Source organism: Nipponia nippon, unplaced genomic scaffold (genome assembly GCF_047370975.1).
Source record: "Nipponia nippon isolate SJK-2023a ecotype South Korea unplaced genomic scaffold, ASM4737097v1 scaffold_2, whole genome shotgun sequence".
NCBI lineage: Eukaryota > Metazoa > Chordata > Aves > Pelecaniformes > Threskiornithidae > Nipponia > Nipponia nippon.
The window spans coordinates 123,723,660-123,739,246 of NW_028262336.1; the positions used below are offsets into that span (position 1 = coordinate 123,723,660).

A 15,587-nucleotide genomic window follows, 5' to 3' on the forward strand; every position below is an offset into this window, starting at 1 on the left:
TAGTTACAGTCCATTTTACATCTTCCTCTTCTGACTTTGTCCCAAGATTTTACCTAACATTTATAAATTTTTAGGACTTCAAACTTCTTTTTAGAACCACAGTAACTTGACCCAGCTTCAACTTTTTGAATGTTGATGACTTGAGTTTTATATCATCTCTCAAGTACCAAGGTTAATTTCTTACTACACTCGCTATCATTCCACTCAATATTTTTTTCTTAAATAAACAGCTACCACTTCTGAATTAACTGTTACTTTAAAACTTGCTCCCTGTGAGATTTTCCACATCAGTTCTGAATGCACAGCAGACTTGTTTTGAAGTTCATCTTACTTATGCTTCTGAATTTCCTCATTCCCTTCCAGCACAAAATCATAAATTTGCCACTACACTATATGGGCACTCAAGGGCAAGTTTTGTTTCATTTTCCCATTTTCAGGCCATTCTTCCTTACTGGTCAGAATAAAATCTGAAATTACATGACTTATACTTGCTTTTTACATATTCCCCACCAAAAAGTTTCATGAATGTTTGGTCAGTTTTGGATGGGATATATTTCAATAAAGGGAAGTCATGCCAAATTCTCTATAATCAGTGAAAAGAAATATACAGTTTTACAGCACAATGGTCATCTGACCTATGTAAAATGTCTACTTTAGGGCAAGGTAAATTTTATTGCAGAAGTGGCTATGTCTTTCTGTTAGCTACAGAGGGAGCCTAAAGGGTTATATGCCCTGTGGTTTCCAATATTAACAAAGCCTGAATTTAGATTAATCCCCTATTTGCTCCTAAGGAGCTTAACCTACCTGCCCTTTGAGCTGGTGTTATCCTGTTAACATATGACAGCACCTGTGCTCTCAGCTCCCTTTCTCTCCAGAGATTTTCTTTTTACAGATCTATCACAAATATCACCTGCCATACGGTATTTATTATTTGGTTAAGTTTGGCAACAAATTCTCCCTTGATTTTCACACAAGTTCTACTTCTTTAAAACAGTCCAATCATGTGAATCGAGCTACCCATTTAAGTCACTGCACAGATTATATATTAACATTCCCAATATATAACATAAAATTCTCTATACATGACTACAAAGCAAGTTTACATAGTTGTATTTTTCCTATTGCCTAATTAGGATTAGTGTTAAAAACATAAAGGGAGTCTTTATGGACAAGTGCAGCCAAAGGCCACAGAATTTGATAGACTCCGCTGTGTCAGAGGACAGAGTCATATATCATCCACACCACCACAGGGAAGTAAGCATCCTAAGGATACGGTCAGTGCCTCTGCAAATAAGTCTTGTAAGGCAAAGGGAATATCTGCTACAATCCTAACGCTATTACACAAGAGTGACAAACTGATGCTTCATGGAGAAAAGGCTCCATGCCCTACAGAGATGATTCAAACATTTTCCAGGCCAGTTGCCATTTGGGGGAAAAAAAAATCTGAGAAGCAAGACCAAATTGTATTTGCCATTTTTCTTAGTTTTGTAACTAGGTAACAAAATGCACTCTGTGCCCTAAGTAGTTTTACTGCTTTTACCATGAGCAAAAAGCCATTTTGAATTAGAAAGCTGAAAGTTTCTCTGCACCAAAGGGAAGTCGATCTGAAGGTCAGTTCTAACTGTAGCAAATATAAAGCATAAATATTTGCTATAAATAAGCACAGAGTCCTTACACCCTATCCTGCTCTATATACGCACATTTGGAGTAGAAATTGGAGAACATAGTATTTTTTCCAATGCATACTTTATTTTTGCTACAGATGTGAGAAGGTGGGTAGGAGTCAAGTGGGAGGAACTAAGCAGAAAGAAGTGTTTACATTGTTCATAAGGGAAAGCAAACATCTCACAAAAATGACAGCAGGACAATGCACCGACGCAAGACAAAATCTGATCAATATAAGAGATCACCTTTCCTCTACAAGGGAGAACCTTGTGTAAAAGACCAGAGACAGCACTGAAGTGAGATGCTGAAATACCAGCGTTGCAAACTAACCATATGCAATGTCATGAACCAGGGACAGAAAACCCCACAGAATATCTCTGGTAGCCCTTTCCCAATGTGTAGTTGTTTGATTCTCAGAAAGTAGCAGGGGAAGAAAGGTACTGCCTTTCCCCATATATGAATACATCCTGGTACCATGCTAGATCAAGAGGAAAATCATACAGAATTTGGTTAACTTCATTCATCTGATTCAGGTTAGACAGTAGAGAAAATGGAAGCATTACAAGAGTACTACCTGCATCTTCACAGTGCCGCCTGTTCTTTTTCTACTATTTTTCCTGTTGCTGTTGAGCAATTACCCTTCAGGAAACCCATTTTATTTCCTTAAGGTAACTGCGGGAGGCATTGCTTGGGAACAGCAATCTTGCTCCAGAGCAAGCAATCTCCTTTTTCTCTTGATTCCACTTTCAGGCTACCAGCCACCCTTCATCCTGCTGTTGTGAACCACAAAGTATTAAAGCATTTCTACGGGAAAATGAAATAAAACTGATACTGCTTTTATGGTCCACAATTTCATTTTACTTTTCTTTGTGATGAAGCAAGCATGATGTTAGGTGAAAAAACAAACATCTTTTATAAGACCAAGCACACATGAAATGTGAGATTCAGTTTAAGACACCTAAATATAGACATGTACACATGTAGTAAGTGTTTAAGCTTAAAGTCAATGGATACCTAATCAATACAGGCAATAAAGCCTACAGAGCAATTGAACTCGCTCTACACAACTCATACGTGGCCAGCTGAATCATTCTCTAGCCTCCATTGACTTTAATGGCAACCAGACACCCAGCAAGCATGTAGATGTCTAAATTTAAAGTATCTTAATCTGAGGTTTAGTCTTTTCCAAAGACACAAAATTCAGTAATTTCAAAATTTAAGATTCAAATGCTAAGATTCAAATTCAAATGTTAAGATTCAAATACTTGCTGTTACCTCCTTCTGGATATTAATTCACCTTAATTCTCTATTTTATATACATTTTTAACTTGATGCAGTCTTATGGAAACTTATAAAACAGTTTGAAAAACAATGTCATCATAGCAATTCAAGGAGCACTAATTATTGGTGTATAAATTGTAAATCTGAATTTTGCTGCTGAACTTGCATGTGTAAACTAACTGTCTGTGCTTTAGGTACTGCACCTATAGGTAAAGTTGCCCACTTGGTAGTGAAAGTGCTTTGAAGCATACAGGTTAAGACACCTAAAATAAGTAGGTATGTTTTATCATAATTTTGATTTGAGATTGTAAAGCAAAAAATGATGTGGCAATTTTTGTTTGAATAGGACCATATTCTTCCTTTTGCCTCCCCAAGAATTTCCTCTAAAAATTTCAAGGTATTCACTTTGTACCTCTTCCTGAAATTATAAGATTTGTACTGCTTTCTCTCAGCAAGGATGACTGTGTGGCCATGTTATGCATATAGCTCTTGGAAATCATTTGTTCTCATGCAGGTGATTTTCACCAAACAACGCTGGGTTCCCATTGCTATTTTAATAGGCAATATATCCTTTAGCATTGGAAGTGGAATTTTAAACTTCAAGGATGGCATCAAGGAAAATTACATTTTATTTGTACTAGAGCCTGCATTTTTCTAACAGATGGAGAACTTGGGGTTAGATCAGAGTTCAAGCAGCCTTTAAGTCTAGACTTGGCCCAGATTTCTCACATGATTTTAAATCAATGAACGTAATGGCAACTAATTTCCACTGCTCTAAAATTGAAATAATACTTCCATGGATATTCTGAGCTGTTTCGTTTGGGTTATACACATCTGAGATGAAAGTTAACCTGTATGCACGCAGTGCCTAGCAAATCAATTTTTGATGTCAATTAATTTCAAAATGCCACTTGATAATATTTACATTATACTTAATAAGAGGACAATACTACAGGGAGGGATATATTCTCTTATAGCAATGAACGCATTACTACATTTTAAAGACATTCAGAAGTGAGAAGGAAAATGTTTAGTTTGGTGGTAATTCACAAGAGCATAATGAATTACAGCAAGAAGAAACTGGCACTAAAAAAATCCTGCCTTTTAGGGGGAAAAAACAGCTTATCATGAATGTAACACTATAATTCATTTTTTGCTCTTTGAAATGTTTTACCATTTGAAACAGAACATTTTCCATTATTCTCCAATTTGCCTTCAAGGTTCAGATATGATTCATTTTGTCTCTCTGCACAGAAGCATTGGGAATATCAGCCTGCTTTCTGAGATAAGTTTTAAACATTTCCAGCCAATGAACTGAAAACAGAAAAATGTGACTCTCATGGTTTTTCCTAAGGTTTTAGCCAATTTCCAAAGGCAGATCTCTATCTTTACTGATGCTATGATGCCATCTGGTGGCATTTAGGAAAAATAAACTCCAATTTCACTCGTCCATGAGACCAAGACTGCGGCATAATCTTTCATAGAGCCCCTTGAGGCCTTTAGGCTTGGACCCCTCCAGATCACATAACAGTGAGCAGGGAGAAAGAGAGGCAGAGAGGTTACGGGATTTGTCCAAGCCTTGTGGGCTGACTCTGGGTCTATATATACGTCCAGTGTGTCACCCAAAGCCGATGCATCTTCCTAGCTTTGTTAGGTCTAAGTCATGGATTTGCAGTCTCATACGGTATTTTTATAGGTACCTTCCCAAAGGTGAGTATACACATCTCTCAACCAGTCAACACTTTGCCATATTCGCAGCACAGGCATGAATTAGGAAATTACTGTGATCCTCCTCTTCCATGTGGAAAGTTGAGGCTTAAAAAAAAATAAAGCACCTTGCCTAAGGTCACATAGAAGGACAACAGCAAAATCAGAGAATTAAATCCAGATCTCCAAAGTTTAAATCACTTACTATGCTTCCTGTCAGAAAGAAATTTAACCAAGCCTGAGTTAATTAGAAATACTAGCTTTGAGGGTACTGTTTGTTCTTGGTAAATCAGATTTGTCATGTTCTGAGAAACAAATGGGAAAACTATTTCAGTAGGGAAGTAAGTGTTTCTGAGGGATGAGACAAGAAAGAACAAACAGGGAGAAACAGACCTACTTTGTGCAGCCCTTATAAAATTAAGGTGTCTGCGACCCTTCACCAGACAATGGTCTAAGATTAATCAGCTCTAAAAGTAGCCTGTGCATGACATTTGTTTCATTTGAATATGGAAAAATGGATTCATAATAGTTATTTGTGAATAAATAAGTCAGCAGTGCCTGCCTTGGTGATTGCCTGGGGATATGCATGCAGTCTAATTTGGTAATAATTTGCATCCCGCTTTGCTCAATGAACAAATAAACTACTCTTGCATGATAAGTAAATGCTGTAGCAACACTGGTAACTTTAATTAGAACTTATGGAAAACACTGCTATGAAACAGACAAAAATCAGTGTTAAAAATTCAACTGTGGCAGTATCCTACAGTGCTAAATACACCCTTGCTTAAAAATAAAGGAAAGTGGACTTTTAAATTTGTATCTGAGCTGCTGGATTTCTGAATACTATGTACTGTGAAAAGCTTTGATCTCATAGTGCTCTTTCAATCAGCCTTATTTTCCTGCATCTAGCCAAAGAAAAGTAAATTGCATAATTGTCTTGAAGAAATTTCCATTTCTATTCTTTGGGTTTCTTGCCTATGTTCTCATTTGCCTTCCTTAGCTCTTCAGGTTGATAACATTATAAGAGTCTATTTTGGTTTTCTTGCAGTTTCCTATGAACTTTCTACTTAGGGATCTCTGTAAGGCACTTAAACATTTTTCACTTGCCCATTCTCAGTTTTCTTAAAGCATTTTCAAGGAACAGGTCTAGATAAAATATACTATTATGGTCCTCACAACTTCAGGTTACTGCATCCCCTTGGTGTTAACTCGTCAGATTTTCCATATATTGCAAAGCAGCTCCAGCCACCTTTTCACACCAAAACTTTGACAGGTCGAAGGTAAATTCGCTTTTCATAGAATAGGCCAGTGGCCAAGAAACTCCTTAGCAATGTAGGAAAACCAGTTCCACATTCCTCATGAAGGGATTTAAACATCGACCAGGAAAGTGTCGCGTAACCATGCCACAAACCATCCAGGCTAAAGCCATCTTCCACCCCAATGCTAACCAAAGTGCAGGCAGGGATGCAAGATTCACAGGGACAGAAAGCACGACAGTGGGAGTGAGAGTGACACTGCAGCCTACTGGGTCCATCACTCATCGGGGATGAGTAATTCCTGTGTTTCAGTTCTTTGCCTTAAGGCTAGTTATGTACTTCGCATGAAACAGCCACAACTGTATCAATCTGGGATAGTTTCTTCTTTCTGTAAGGCAGCATAATGTGAAAGGATATTTAACTACAGTTCCAAGGCTTTAATTGTCATTCAAAATCCTTTATGTTCAGATTGTTTCAGTCAGATGTTCAATTACTTGACAGAGCCCATAAATGCGTGCTATCAATATACACATGAAAGAAAAATTAAAAAGATGTTTTTGAGACTAAGTATGCAAAATATAACCTCAGGCTACAAAGCCTTTTATCCTCTAAAATTTCAAAATGAATTTCAGAGTGATCATCAAATTCATTAGAGGCACAGAGATAATTAACATAAGCTAATTGATCTCCTCCTTGTATTGAGCCATTTGCTAAGCAGTTTAGTGCACACTAGATGGCACCCCCAGTCTAGATGATTTCATCCTACTGCTTTTTCTCCACAAAGAAAATCTGAAACTGAGAAATATCTTTGGACTCACTAGTGCATTTTGGGCAAAATGAAACTGAATGATGGGCTAAACTGGGAGATGCTGAGGTCTGCACTGTGTTTAGGTCTTCTCTGCAGTGTTGTCATACTGCAGGCAGCATTAAGTAGAGAAAGTCTCTGAGCTAAGTACAGGTAACACCATTAACAAATGCAATAAAAACCAAGAGCAACTAAACAAAATATTGAATGTTAAACTGCTTCCAGCTTGGATTTCACAACATGAAAACCAGAAAGACTTTGTGTGTCCCTTGCAGTATAGACAAAGAACAAGATTAAGTAGTTGGCCAGCAAAGCCCAACACAAATACTTACAGACAAAATTTGATCTCCTCTCTGCAGTTCTCCGCTGAGATCAGCAGGCCCGCCTGCTAGGATGAAAGACACGAAAATGCCTTCCCCATCTTCTCCTCCCACAATGTTAAAACCAAGTCCTGTGGAGCCCTTGTGCAGGATGATTTTTCGAGGCTCTCTGTATAAAAACAAAATGATAACATTTATCCATTCAAAACTCTTAGTGTGTACGCATTTTTCAAGGCATCTTAAGCATACTATATTTTGCTTAAGACACAATGGCCTGTTATTGCCCAAAGAAACCATTTAACAAATGAGATAAATCTGTTAATTGGAGAACAGACAGGGTAGGAATTAACCAGCATTATTTATTTTTTTTTCCTCATGGTTGAATCCAAACATCTCTATTAATTTCAGCCCACTGGAGTCATCTTCACTAAGTGAAGTGATGGATTTATTAAAAGAAAAACTGAAACACTGAAGATGTTTCATAATCTAATTTATAGCAATACTATATATACAGGTAGAATCAATCTTTACATGGTACCTTTTTATTTTAAGTTCTAGTCTTACTTTTTAAACAAATGAACAAAGAAAAAAATGTAAAACTCTAGGCAAAGCAATGGCATGTATGTTTGATCCTGAAAGATTTGGAGCAAGTAACATTTGTATGATCAAGGTAATAGAGCAGAATCTCATGAAAAACTCCGGTTTGACATTATCAGGTGCTTGCAATTGTAAAGTCACACAGCAACGTTGTCATCGAACCAGAGACGATATCTGCTTTCATCTTACTGGTTTAAAAACTTGTTCATTATGATGGAAATCAATGAATAATAACAGCTACATCTTATACAGCACTTTCCATCTGTAAATTGAAAATATGCCCCAAAGGATGTAAACATAATAATATGCATTGTACTGATAGGAAGACTTATGTCCAGAAAGAGATGACTTCCCTAAGTAATCAAGGTAACATCCTTGAGAAAGTGTCCCAGGTATTGTGGTTCCCAAGCTCTACTCTACATACCAGGCCTCAGATCTGTCTCTTCCTTGGATACACAAGCACACACAACTGTGTATACATACACACACCCCCCATATTTATTGGTACTTACCCCATTTCAAATCCCTCTAACAATTTACTTTTCAGAAAAAGTGTAAATGCTGTTATATTAGTATGTGTAAATCTTAAGCCCAGCCCTGCAAATACTCACAAACACATACATTTCCGTGTCTGTGGCTACTCACAGAGAACTAGGATGTTCTTCTAATTCTCAGTTTTTACAAATAAAAGTTACCAGCAAAGTGACAATTGTAAACACACACACAACATCTACAGAAACATGCTCCAGAATGCTTCCTGTAAAAAAGATCCAATATTTCCTGCGTACTATGTAACAGTTCTACTTCATATGAATGGCTTTTTCATTTCCATTTCATTTTTAAAGAAAAAAAGCAAAGCAAAGCAAAGAAAGGAAAGAAAAAGCAAGGAAAAGAAAAGAAAGGAAAAGGAGAAGGAGAAGGAGAAGGAGAAGGAGAAGGAGAAGGAGAAGGAGAAGGAGAAGGGAAAGGGAAAGGGAAAGGGAAAGGGAAAGGGAAAGGGAAAGGGAAAGGGAAAGGAAAAGGAAAAGGAAAAGGAAAAGGAAAAGGAAAAGGAAAAGGAAAAGGAAAAGGAAAAGGAAAAGGAAAAGGAAAAGGAAAAGGAAAAGGAAAAGGAAAAGGAAAAGGAAAAGGAAAAGGAAAAGGAAAAGGAAAAGGAAAGGGAGAGAGAGAAGTGATGCATCGAGGGATGTCTTATTTGATGCAAGTTAAGTCTTATGGCTGTATACATCATGGGGACTTAACCTTTACCTGATAATTCCAAAATCAGTAGGTGTTTGTTCATCTTTGCCCAGTGGTAATGTTCAAACAGTATCCCCAGACTGATCATGATCTTTAAATAACATCTCAACGTTCTGAAACCGAAGCTTAATATTTTTGAATGAAAAAACTAAAGCAAATTTTTTATAATATATTTAAAGGTGATTGTAACCTTTAGGAAAGTATCAGTCATACTCCATATGGTCCTCCATCTTATAACTTTCTCTTAACATTGTATAGTCAGAAAACAACCTTTTAAAAATACAGCTGTGAGAAAAAGACATATTGTCTTGAGTTTGTGTGTTCTTGAAGTGTTTTTAACTAATCAGAAAATAAAGGTTTGGGTTTTTTGTTTTTTTTTTCATTGCTGTTGATTTGGATCAATTTGATTTTTGATCAATTTGTTGAGTGGATCATTGCTGTTGATTTGTCTTGTAGTAACACTTTTAGCACCTTCTTAAATACGTGCAGATTAGACATAATGTAATCCAGATCTAAGAAGTCCAAACAGGTTTTTAATTAGGAAGGGTGGCCTGGGGGTTGGAGGAAACTAAGGCAGCTGGAAGCGTGGATTCCTTCCCCCGCTTAGCCCATGCACTACAGAGTGATCTTGGCAAGTCATTTGTTCTTCCAGCTTCAATTTCCTCATCCACAAACTGATACGGTGACACTTGTCATCTTTGAGTCCTACGCATCAAAAGTACTTTGCAATATTTGAGCTACTGCCATTATTATTTACCTGGGTATTGAGGAAAAAGAGGCAGCAAAGTCAAACAAATTCATTTGTATGCTCTGCTGGTGAGAAACCAGAAGAGCTCTTGCTCAAAATGAAACTGAGTATTTCCATGTATGACAGGCAGCTTGGATCATAAAGTTGAAAGCCAGTGCTATGGGCAAAACTAGGTCAATACAACTGGGTATCCACTGAATGCTAAGCTGTGCAGCTCAACAAAAAGTTGCCCCAGTTATTAAGCCCTGTCTCTGATCAAGTCAGCAGATTTATGCCTAAAACGCTGTCAGTGCTGTTTTGTAATTTTGGCATTTTGACAGCAAAATTCACATTCTGCTCTTGGATGATTATGTTCAGAGGAAGCTCAAACAATAATGGGGAAATATCAGAAGCTGTGATTAGAACACGATGGGTTTTGGCTCCTGCTCTTTAGCCTAATCAGGTCATTTTGGTCATGACTTAAATTTGGCTGTATAGAGACTGACCAAGCGTAACATGTCTTCATACTTGTTTCATATCTGAGTATTCTGCAGAATCTGAAAGGTGGATTCAAGAACACACAAGTGGTGTTGTCATCATCACAGAAATAACCTTTCGCCACGACTATATTGCAAAAACTACAGGAAGCAGAAGGTGTATCACAATTCACCGTAGAATAAGAAGTGACTAAGATTTTTAAAATATATCATGGTTCACGCTTGCATAATGTACTTAGTATGAAAATGAGAAAAAAAAATCCGTTATGATGATAATAAAGCTTTGTAGCATGCTATGAAATTGAAGTAGGAAAAAAGTTTCTCAAGTAAACAAACCACAATACCAGCCCCTGACGAGGTCTTCTCTTAAGAGTAATGCAGAAATGAGTTATCTGTCAATGCTTTAGCCACACTCAAAGAAAAAGCTAGTTCTGATAAAGCTAAAGATGATGATGTTATATATTTATTCACCTGGTATAAAAAATTATAGTCATCTCTTTTAATATGATCTTTAAGGAAACCTAAGAACAGGTGCTCCAATTTTTCTTGAATATCTGGGAAGCAACATTAGGAAAAACTCCTTTGCCTCTATTAAAATTCTTTATGAATGTAATTATCATACACATGAAGAGACTTTAGACAGAATGCAGATAAGTACTGTAAAGGAGGTAATGGAATTAAAAAAGATGACACGGTGATGGGAGAGTAAGAAGTGAAAGCAAAGTAATTCAAATGTGAACGATGTTTTCTTGCAGTAAATGCATTCAGTAAAAAAGTGTAGTTCTCTACAGAAAACAGCTACTGAGACAAAGGTAATTTCAGGGTAACTTATTTTAAAAGCTCACTGCTTGCTTTGGAGACAATAGGTGGCACTCTGTAGCTGAGTTCTTTTTTGAACAGCATAACAACCAGTGTTTCTGAAATGCGTGTTTCTGAAATGCATTTTTCTGCCTCCAGCTTTAACTACTTATCCCATTTACAATTTCTTCTGTGATAAATGCGGCTGAAGGTAAGTTCCTAGGTGCTAACAAAGCGTACTAGCACTTTAATTCTGTGTCTGCATGTTTTATGCCCTCCTGCAGCTTTGTACCGAATACAAACAGAGAAGAGCAGCAGGGGAAATCAAGCAGAAATTAGAAAGGAGTGTGAGATGAAAACATTCCTGGACTGACAGAAGGCAGCAGAAGGGGGGGAAAAAAAAAGATAAAAAAAAAGAAAAGAGCAAAGAAAAGAGAGAACAGGATAAAGGGAGACAGTGCATCTGTAAAGGAGAACAGGGAAGAAATTAAAAAGGTAGAGAAAGAAGAAAGGAAGATTCACTATAATAGAGCCTGGAGCAAAGGAGCAGATAAAGTGCTGCAATCCACACAAATTTACAGGCTCAGAAATCAATGGGAGAATCAATTTGGATGGACTTGGTTACTTGCTTCAGGGAATGCATCAGATCAGATTCTGTAAAGCACATTATAAAATGCAGGCCTGATGTAAATGTATTATTAAATTAATATCTGAAACCAATAAACAGTAACAAATCAGAGTGGGTAAAGCTTCAACACTTAAGAAAGTTTCTTCTGTCATAAAAATATGATTAACAAAAATAAATCAAAAAAGTGAGGCATTTTTCCTCCTGAACTTTTTTTTGGTTCATGTTTGTTTTATTTGTTCATTATCTTGAAAATAGCTAAGTGTTTTGTATTTGCTACATTTGTACTGAATATTTGTTCTGATAAGTTTACTCTTTTACAACAAGAAAATGATAAGACAAAAACCATTGAGTATCCCTATCATCCTTCTGTAGATTGTGAATCCATAGTAATTATAGATTTAATTTAAGAGATCAAAAACTGGACTGATAAATGCAGGGGAAGAGCTTTCTGAAAACAAGTAATTTTTATAATAACTAACTGAAAGAAAATCCATTTTTAATTTCCTTATTTGTGCTGCTGGCTACATTAAAGAATACAGTCAGTTTTAGTATTCATTTCACACTGACACAGCTCTGCCTGTGTCTCTCCTTCTGCACCATGCATAAAACTGGGGTGTTGAAATGATTTTGTGCTCTTTGGAACATCTACAGAAATATTAAGCACACTGGGTGCTTTCACATATCAGACCATAGAGAGTTCTTCAGTTATATCCAGTCTATGAGGTATCCCAAACCTGCAGGGACTTAGAAATATGGCTTTGATCTTGCTTTGGCTGCAGGTTTTTTGTTGTTTTAGTGGTTTTCTGTTTTGTTTTGTTTGTGGTTTTTTTTTTTTCACAAACACTGTTTGCCTCACAACAGATATTGAAATCATACATCCATTCATGCACATGCTGATTTGCTATTACAGTAACACACATCATAGAAAGCCCAGGAGAATATTTATGTATCTTACTGCTTGCATTAGGGTAGCAGCCAGTCTCCAACGAAGGCCCCGCACCCTCTGTGCTAAGCACTACACCCATATAACGCAACAAAAACCATTCAAGCTACTTAAAGTAGCAAATAGCAGGAGGGAAAATGGAAGTAGAGAGAAATTGTATTAGTTGGTTGAAGTCACACATTAGTAGCATGGCAGGTGGAAAAGCCCCCAAATCTAAGGGATTAAAGTCCCCTTCTCTTGAGCAGTATGGTATTTGGTTTCTGACAATTCACTGTGTGAGCCTGCTTAGAGTCAGTTGGCTAATCAAGCCACTGCTTTTTCAGTACAATACTTCGCGTTTTCCTCTCATGCTTCAAGAAATTCTGATAAATAACTGCATGTTTATTTCAGACAGCCAATGGACATTCATACTGGAAGGGCCTAAAAAAGGTAATTCAAATAGATCGAGCATTCTTCTTCATAACATTTAACACAGAAAGCTAGGATGGACAGAGAATGTGCCAGGGTGTATGATGGTTTAAAATCTGATTAATCACACAAGAGATAATTTGAAACCTTAAGTGGCTGAGGGCCTGTAATATGCACACTCACCTTTTTAGAAGACTTTCAAGTTCAGGCAAAACCAAACTTACTCTGCTTATTTAAATTTTCTTTTATAGCTTCTACAACTCTGCTTCACAACAATGTGGAGGAAAATCTATCTGTAGTGCTCTCATCTATTGTTTTATTGCAATATCACCTCTGTGGCATCTTGGCTATTATTTTTCACCCTGTTATTACCCTCTTAGGCTTGGCAGAATCTTTCCATCCTGATGCGAAACAGCACTATCCCTTGCCCTCCCTCTGATCTACTTTTCCTGTGAAGTTTCCAAAACACCACGACCGGGCAGTGGCAGGGAGCTGGCAGACCTTCCCTCCTCCTTCCTTTCTCCAGTCCCCAGTCCTTTACCATCTCAAAGCCTAGGAGAGGCTGAGCGCATCAGTGTTGCACCTGACCCAGTGGGGTCTGATCCCTGATTTGTGACTTTAATTATTATTATCCTGATTTCAATTATGATTGAAAATAACAAAAATAAGGAAACCTCCCTCTTATCTATTGCTGTCACATTGAGCATCACAGCCCAGAGGGATAACTTTGCCTTCTTAAACTGAGACAATGTGTTGGTCATGTGCATTCATTTTCAATATGTGTAATTGATTAGTGACTTATTATTTCATTTTACTAAATGTTGATATACTAACAACTAAGCATTCAGCCTTTAACGAGATGTTAATTTATCATATCTCATAGCAAAATATAATTTTGCTTACTACAGTTACCCATTCTGCTTGAAATAAGTATTTTATCTGTTTATTTGACTATGGTTTCCTTGGCATTTCTTGTTGATTGAATGTAGAAGCAATACTTTATCCTAACTTTAATCCTGACGACATTTTTAATGCATTTATTCTGCAAACATCATGTCTAACTTGTCACAAACTTTGAAGTGTATTTAATAGGAGGGAACCTACTGGGAGCCAGGCTTCAACCTGACTGATGCATGCATGAGTGCACTGGTTTATACATGTACAACTTTATTTGTTTTGTGGGAACCCTTCTGGACTTTAACAGTCTTTCATTTTGTCTTTTGTAGGGAAATGAAAGCCTGCACACCAGGCAATGTTTTCTGCTTACAGCTAGCAAGATGGAATTGGCATACAGGAATAATCTTTTATTTGAAAAATGAAACTGGTCTATATTTTTACCGTGATGCCTGACATTTACTTCAAATGCACAGGAGTATATCTCCTAGATTTGAGAAATACTATTGATTTCTAGAGAGACAATGTAGGACAGCTAATATCCTCTTTAACTTTGAAAGGAAGATGATTATTCCAGTATGCTTATTCATTTATACTGTCTCACATAAGCACTTGTCTCTCTTCTCTGATTAAAGAGGTGCATTATTTACATGCTAATAATCAAAATAAATCCCCAAAACTGCATCTCTGTTCCACCTGCTACACCCAACACAAGCAACTCCATGCTAGAAAGGTTGCTTTCCATCCTGCTTTTAAAAACTATTGTTTCCATATTGGAACCACTTTTCTATAAACTGTTACTTACAGCATTCGATGGCTCTATTTACCATGAATGCTCCAGCTTTTCAGTTTGTAAGCAAAGCTAGATGAGATGGAAATGGTAACAGGGAACTGCATTGCACTGTCAGGAGACAGAAAACATTCAAAGGCTAGAAGAATACCTAAAAATAGCAGTGCCTCTAAGGCACGTTTCAAAATATCAATACACAGTCTGTTAGTAGCAAGCATCCAGAATTACTTTATATAAGACACTTTTGAAACACAAAGCAATCTGTAACATCTGTCCTGTTCAGAATAAAAATTCTTACCCTTAGTCATGGTTCAAATGCTGTTTATTTATTTATAAATATTTATATATATTTGAGATACTCAGTCATGTTGATAAATTCATTTAAAATTTCCATCAAAACACTCTTGATCAAAGAAGTTGAAATCCTAGTTTCTAAGCAGCTCAGCAGAAGAGATGACTGGTAGCATCTAAAATACAATTTAGTCTGAATGTTAACTGCAGAGAGGATAGCTATCATACACCACTAACATTACAGCTTCATGCCATAGTACAGCAGGATTTCCAAATAACAGGTTCTAGTTTTCCTCCAATATTTTTCCTACTTTGAATACTCACACTTAAAATTGTTCATTAAAACTGTTCCAAAAAACTCAAACCAACAATATTTTCAAATTCAAATGTTATAGTTTTCTTGTTTTTAAACCATGCAAACAAACCATTAGGGAAGTTACTAATTAGATCGCACTAATGATGACATCAAACACCTGTGAAGTTCATGCTTTTATACACATAATAAATCTGTTCACCTCATGTACAGTTATTACACTGTGAAGAATATATGGCTTGAATATAAAGAAAATTTAATCTTTAAAGACATCTTTATTTTTTTCACCTTGCTACTCATTTTTTTTACTGTACATGAAGTCCACAAAAGCCCTCCCTAAAAAAAAAAAAAAAAGTTTTTCTATATGAATCCATTACCTAGATGAAAAAACTATTAGAATTTTTTAAAAATCTATTCTAGCCAGCTCA

General features: G+C 36.6%; 1 protein-coding gene across 21 annotated transcripts in view; it reads right to left on the reverse strand.

Moving 5' to 3' along the window:
- The window catches only part of DLG2 (discs large MAGUK scaffold protein 2), a 1,061,109-nt gene that overhangs the window by 229,791 nt on the left and 815,731 nt on the right, over window positions 1–15,587 (reverse strand). For all 21 annotated transcript variants that reach the window (XM_087758910.1, XM_087758908.1, XM_087758909.1 and 18 more), the window contains one exon: window positions 7,047–7,203. In XM_087758910.1, the coding sequence (XP_087615036.1) occupies window positions 7,047–7,203 (157 nt within the window). The remainder of the gene's footprint in view (window positions 1–7,046; window positions 7,204–15,587) is intronic.